Genomic DNA, 7,199 nt, shown 5'->3' with positions numbered 1-7,199 from the left:
AAAAAAAAAAAAATTCTAGTGGTGACTATACAATGCATATAAATAGAAAATATATAGCATAACTTTAAAAAAAAAAAATTGGAAGATGTTATTTGGAAGAAAATTAAAGATGTAAAAAAAAAATAATGATGGTGGGTGGGGGTAGGGGGTTGCAAGAGGGAGGAGGGTCAGTTGACCTCCTTGACCCCCTCGTTCTGCCTGCCACTGTAGGGAAGTGCATTTTACATTGCGCGAAAGGGGCAGTGTATTAGACACAATAAAGTGATAGACAACTGTTCGCTACTTTAAATAAGTTACTTTTATTTGAGTGATAATGTAGGTGTCCAAAATTTACTTGGTAATTGACTAATTGTATGGGTTCCTCCAAATATGTTTTTTCGTAATAATTCAAGCATTTTTAAATTTACTAAAATTAAAATTAACTTTACATCTTGGTGAGGCCAATAGGATTCCTTTCCTCTTCATGATGCAAACTAAAAACTGTTCTAAAAGAATCCAATTCCAGCCATTACTTTGAACTAAAGAAACAGATTTTTGTTTAATTGAAAAAACCACAAAGAATGCTTCAAACAAAGGTATGTTTTCTTGGGCAAAGAATAGAACCGTACCCATTCTCTCTTTATATACCTTTCTGATCTCTCCAAAACCTCAAGAAAGCTGCAAATTAAAGCATTATTGTAGTTATTTTTCCCTTAGGTTGTCTCAAAAACATCAGATCAGATCAGAGAGCATGGCAAGCAAAGGTGTTTCATGCATGCTTTTATCCATTAATACCATACTGTATTTCATTGTCATTGTGGCCGCTTCATGGGCGGTTAATCATGGGATTGTGAAATCCCGCGAGACAGGTATGTTTTTTCTTGATGTCTTTTCACAACAAATACAAGAAAATGGCATATTATTTGTGTTAGGATATGATCAAACACTTACTACTTAGGCCAAAAGTTATATAGCTAGCTTGTAGCGAATACATAACTTTATTTCTTTATACTGCCACACATTTTCAAGACGCTGAGTGCTGGCATGGACTTGGTCGTTATCGGCCTCAGCCAAACAATCCCCAGCCATCGGGTGTTAGACTTGGCGTTTACCGGTCTCCGCACAACAATTGGTTATTGAAAATGCTAGTAAAATAGACTATTGATAATTTGATATTTTATAATTAATGAACCATGATAATAATTGTGTTGGGCAAATAATGTCGTGGTGCAAGGTGGACACGGTTTCAAAATTGTTCATAATTATGAATATATAGTTCAAAAATTATGAACATATAGTTATATAATTATGAATATAGAGTTGTGAACATAATTATGAACATATAGTTCTGTAATTGCGAATATAGAGTTCAATAATTATGAATATGAAGTTCAAAAATTAAGAATATATAGATTTATAATTATGAACATATGTATATATATAGTTCAATAATTATGAACATAGAACCGTGTCCACCTTGCAAGGCGCATTTCCACAACATAATGATTGATTGTGTTGTGACAATATAAAATATGCTTTAAGAAGGATTTGACTGCTATGGGTGTAAGTACTAAAACGGTGTCGTTTTGTGAGTTGCAGCATCAGTATTGCCAATGCCAGCCAGAATATTCCCAATCTACTTCCCCTTTGGCAACTTGGCTACAGGTTTTGTGATCATTTACTCACTCCTTGCTGGAATCGTGGGGTTCATCACCTCCCTCAATGGCCTCCATAATCTAGCTCAGTGGGATTCAGCTAGCCAACATGCAGCAGCTGCATCTTCCCTTATATCTTGGCTACTCACACTACTTGCAATGGGGTAAGCATACTCTCCAAATTCAATTTCATATATTAATTAATAACAAATTTTGTGCATGATGATAATGTATACCATATGTAACTATATCAAGTATTTTTCGTAATGATTTCTTAATGTACCACACTATACAAGGTTGATCAATTTAATATTAGATAATGATAAACCTAAGACTTTAGCCTAGCAACAAAAACCTTGAGGGTAATTAGATTATTGACACTTGTCCCGACACTCTAAAATGTTACTCCAACAATAGTGAATTATGAGGTTATTGCAATTGGGAGACCTGGGGCATGGTTCATTCTCACTGGAATATATATATATATATATATATATATATATATATATATATATATGCTAAAAATTCTATGTAAAAACAACACGGATCAGATTAATTTTCTATTTTAAAAGTGGGATAACATTTTTGTAATTATTCCTAACTTAATAAAACACAGTGACATTATTGTAATTATCACTAATTTTACTGTGCAACTTTTTAACACTATACTATACATGCACTTTTTAACAACATAATGTGCATTTCTAGATAACTTTTAAAGATATCAACGAAAGAAAATAAATTTTGAACCTAAATCGTAAATGTTAAACCTTAAGCAGTAAAAAGTGAACCCTAAATCAAATAAAACCAAACAACTCAGTCATAAATTGTAAAATTTAAACCATATTGCACTTTTGCATTTTTCATTTTGCAAAGTGCAATTTTTAATGCTAAACGTGCAATTTTTAATACTTTATTATGCACTTTTTAACAACATAATGTGTGTATTATTTCTAACAAATCTTCAGAAGTACACAGTATAGTGTTAAAAGTTGTACAGTAAATTTGACAATAATTACAATAATGCCACTACATTTAAAGGAAATGATTTGATCCATTTTGGCTTTTTAGATGTAACGCTAAGATTAGTTATTAGTTGGGATGTGCTCTCATTTGATCCAACACACGCGCACACACACACATATATACTCGTTCAAATGCGGACAATGCTTTTCGTGCGGTTGGTGCAGATTCACCATTAGGTATACAAATATGCACGACACAGTGTTCAGAAATACACTGCATGAACTAGATGCACAAGTGCACCACACCTAATGGTTCATTTCTAAACACCTTGTGGTGCGTTTATGCATAACTGATGGTGAGTGATTGCACGGCCGCACGGGAACTTGACCATATATATATATATATATATATATATATATATATATATATATATATATATATATATATAAAGATTCTTGATACTTTGGTTTAGATCTCACCTAGATAATTTTAGTCTTTAATAATAATAATAATAATGCTTAGTTATAATTAATTATCGTGCAGGTTGGCATGTAAAGAGATTAGCATTGGGTGGACTGATTCAAACTTGGTAAGATATTCTATGTATTTGCATTAAAATTTTTAAATTTTTGTTTTGAAAAACATTAATTTTTTTTTTTTTTAATTGTATGGTTGCAGAGGACATTGGAGACAGTATTGATAATCTTGAGTGGGACACAACTATTTTGCACTGGTGCAATCCATATTAGGGTTGAAGAGGTTGTGAGAAGTGAGAAGGAGATTGGAGGCAGAGTCTAAAATTTCCAAACATATATAATTCCTATGCACAGTAATTAGTTTACTTTTATGTACAATTATATTTTAAGAGTTGTATTAATTAATGTTTGTGAGTTTGATGACTTTCTGTTAAATGGAGTCATAATTAATAATTAATATAATTAAAGACATACAGCTTGTATATTTGCATTTCATGAAGCTGATGAAGCCATTTGATTTGTAAATTTGAATCAAACGTTGGGAATTGTGTTTAATAGAACAAAAAAATGTTTTTGTTTATTAATTTAACAATCTCTCGACAAAAAATGTGTCACAACCTGGGAAATTCAACACAGGTAATAGCAGAAATAGGTGGGAAATTGCAGAAGAAAGGATGATAAAATTTGAGAGAAATTGGAAGGAAATTAGGGTTGAGTGTTCTTCAGCTAATACATGAATGAAAATACTTTTGCAAAAAACAAATACATAAAACAGAGCTAGCTAATGCTTCCAAAACTCCATAACCCCCTCCGGATTCTCAGCTCCTTATCTTCTTCGACCAGGCTGTGGAGTGCCATCTTCCCTCGCAACGACACCGTTTTACTTCAAACATAACGGCTCTTAGCCTTTCCTACGTACGACACCGTTTCAATTAGTTATAACGGCTAATTTAACTGCCCACACTCAAGCGATGTCGTTTCAGTCCTTCGTCTTTTCTCATCGGCCCATTGCCCTTAGCCCATCCACCTGCTCTGAACATTCAGCCTGAACTCCTTCTTCCGGTTTTCCTTCCACGATTGTGACATTTACCCTCTCCTTCAGGGGATCCTTGTCCCCAAGGATCAAATTGTGGGAATTGCCTTGTGATATGATGGAAATTTTCCCATGTGGCTGCTTCTTTAGGCAAATTTGTCCATTGGACCAAGATTTCCACCTCAGCCTTGTTGTTCTTTTTGACTAGCCTTTTCCCTATAGCTGCCAATGGTTGAGCCAACACCATACCTTCAGAATCAGTGAGTGGTAGGGTGGGCTGTGGAGTCATTCCTTCTCCAACCTCTTCTTTAACTGAGACACATGGAACACTGGATGGATAGATGCATCAGTAGGCAGCTCCAGTCTATAAGCTACTTCTCCAATTCTTTCCTTAACTCTGAAAGGACCATAAAACCTTGCAGTGAGTTTAATGCTGGACCTAACAACTAGGGATGTCTGTTTGTAGGGTTGTATTTTGAGGTACACAAAATCCCCTACTGCAAAATTCCTCTCACTTCTGTGCTTGTCTGCTTGCTGTTTCATCCTAGATTGAGCCCTCTGCAAATTTTCTTTAAGAATGGCTATCATAGAAGCTCTTTCTTTAAACCAGTCACTGCCTTCTCCTTCTGTAACCAAGTCAAAAGTCAGAGATGGTGGTAGATAGCCATAAAGGGCTTGGAAGGGAGTGCATTGCAAAGATGTATGGTAGTTGGTGTTGTACCAGTGCTCAGCTAAGTGTAGCCACCTGACCCATGACTTAGGCTTGTGAAAAACCATACACCTCAAATAAGTTTCCAAGCATCTGTTAACCCTCTCTGTCTGCCCATCTGATTGAGGGTGGTATGCTGAGGACATGCTTAGGCTCACCTGCAATTGGCTGAATAGTTTCTTCCAAAACTTGCTCACAAATACCTAGTCTCGATCACTCACAATATCCTTTGGGAGTCCATGGAGTTTATAACCATGCTCCATAAACAAATCAGCTACCTTCTCAGCAGTATATGGATGAGACAAGGCCAAGAAGTGACTGTACTTGGTAAACCTGTCCACTATCACCATGATGACCTCCTTTCCTTGTGATATAGGCAACCCCTCAATGAAGTCCATTGAGACACTCTGCCAGGCTTGTTCTGGGATTTTTAAGGGCTGTAGCAACCCAGGATAGGCCACATTATCATCTTTGCACTTCTGACAGACATCATAGGCTTGGATAGTTGCTATCACTTCACCTTTCATTCCTTTCCAGTAGAACATTTGTTTAAGCATGTGGTAGGTCACTTGTTGCCCTGAGTGCCCTCCTATGGGAGAGTTGTGCAACTGCAACACCAATATGTTTCTTAGATCTCCCTCTTGTCCAATGTACAATCTTCCTTTGTATCTAATTAGTCCATCAACCACAGTAAACCCTGATGTTCCTTCTGCTGCAATCAGTTGCTCAGTGAGAACCTTGGAAGCTAAATCATCCCCTTCATAACTCCTTATAACTTCCTCTATCCATAGTGGTCTCACAGTTGAGATGGCTAAGTGTTCAGCTTGGTTAACTTCCCTCTTTCTAGACAGTGCATCAGCAACATAGTTGTCAACTCCTTTCTTGTACTGAATTGTATAATTAAGTCCCAATAATTTGGTGAGCCCTTTCTGTTGCATAGTTGTGGTGATCTTCTGCTCTAAAAGAAACTTTAGACTTTGGTGATCTGTTTTGATAATGAATGGCCTCCCTATCAAGTAAGATCTCCATTTGTCCACTGCATTTATGATGGAGAGATACTCTTTTTCATAGATGGACAATCCCAAGTGTTTGGCTCCAAACCCCTTGCTAAAATAGGCTATTGGCTTCCCTTCTTGCATTAAGACTGCCCCCATACCCTTATAGCAGGCATCAGCTTCAACTACAAACTCTTTATCAAAGTTAGGCAAGGTCAGAACTGGTGCACTACACAAGGTTTGTTTGAGAACTTCAAGGTAGTTTCAGACTCCTCACACCACTGGAATGCATCTTTCTTTAACATGTTAGTGAGTGGCCTGCTGAGAATGCCATAAGATCTGATAAACCTTCTATAGTAGCCTGTGAGACCCAAAAACCCTCTTAACTCCTTCAGGTTAGCTGGTCTAGGCCAAGATGCCACAACAGATAGCTTAGCAGGGTCAGTATGCAACCCCTTTTCAGAGATGATATGGCCTAAGTACTCCACCTCCCTCTTAGCAAAAGAACATTTACTGAGCTTGGCTAGAAGTCTATGGCCCCTCCTGATTCCCAAAACCTCCTTAAGATGCTTCCAGTGCTCCTCCATAGTAGGACTATAGACCAGTATATCATCAAAGAACACAAGGACTGTTTTTCTGATTAATGGCTTGAATACTTGATTCATCAGTTCTTGAAATGTAGCCGGGGCATTTGTCAATCCAAAGGGCATAACCTTAAATTCATACAGGCCCTGATGTGTTCTGAATGCTGTTTTATACTCTTCACCCTCCTTCATCCTGATTTGATGGTATCCAGCCCTTAAGTCTAACTTAGTGAAAACCTTGGCATGAGCTATTTCAGAAAATAGATCTTCAATCAATGGGATGGGAAACTTATTCTTGATTGTTATGCTGTTCAAGGCCCTGTAATCTATGCGAAACCTCCAAGTATTGTCCTTTTTGGGAACTAACAATACTGGGGATGCAAAAGGTGAGGTACTAGGAGATATGATCCCTGCTGCTAACATCTCTTCTACCATTTTCTCAATGGTATTCTTCTGTAGAAAGGAGTATCTGTAGGGTTTGGAAGTGATTGGTCTTGCCCCTGGCAACAAGGGAATCTCATGATCCAAGGCTCTCTTAGGAGGAAGTGTTTTGGGCTCTTCAAACAATTCCTGGAATTCTGCTAGGATTTCAGACAACTCAGGGATGCTTGCAATTGCTGGATTCTCAAGGGAAATACTTTGTAACCAATAACCTTGCACTCCCTCTTTCTTCCACCTTCTCACCTCTTTTTTTGTAGCTTGTTGTAAGGCAATCTCCCTAGTCATTCCTCTTAACATCACCTTCTTCCCATCTTTGTGAAAGGAAATTCCCAAGGGTCTAGTATGGAGTTGGATTGGAGCA

At 37.1% G+C, this 7,199-nt stretch overlaps 1 protein-coding gene across 1 annotated transcript; it reads left to right on the top strand.

Annotated features, from left to right (window-relative positions):
* Nucleotides 1-595: 595 nt before the first annotated feature.
* On the top strand, nt 596-3,572 carry LOC109153482. The gene is made up of 4 exons (XM_019301350.1): nt 596-848; nt 1,579-1,798; nt 3,144-3,189; nt 3,279-3,572. Exons 1-4 carry the CDS (start codon nt 731-733, stop codon nt 3,396-3,398), a joined length of 504 nt encoding a protein of 167 aa, XP_019156895.1. The 5' UTR covers nt 596-730; the 3' UTR covers nt 3,399-3,572.
* Nucleotides 3,573-7,199: the final 3,627 nt, after the last annotated feature.

The sequence above is a fragment of the Ipomoea nil genome, unplaced genomic scaffold, assembly GCF_001879475.1.
Source record: "Ipomoea nil cultivar Tokyo-kokei standard unplaced genomic scaffold, Asagao_1.1 scaffold2494, whole genome shotgun sequence".
NCBI classification, from domain to species: Eukaryota; Viridiplantae; Streptophyta; class Magnoliopsida; order Solanales; family Convolvulaceae; genus Ipomoea; species Ipomoea nil.
This window is presented reverse-complemented; position numbering and strand designations above follow the sequence as displayed.

Bases quoted from the DNA above. Each gene is read 5' to 3' on its own strand.
- LOC109153482 (XM_019301350.1), top strand. From the start codon at position 731: ATGGCAAGCAAAGGTGTTTCATGCATGCTTTTATCCATTAATACCATA. The intron at 849-1,578 runs GTATGTTTTTTC...TGTGAGTTGCAG, and splicing joins TGTGAAATCCCGCGAGACAG to CATCAGTATTGCCAATGCCA. The intron at 1,799-3,143 runs GTAAGCATACTC...ATTATCGTGCAG, and splicing joins CTCACACTACTTGCAATGGG to GTTGGCATGTAAAGAGATTA.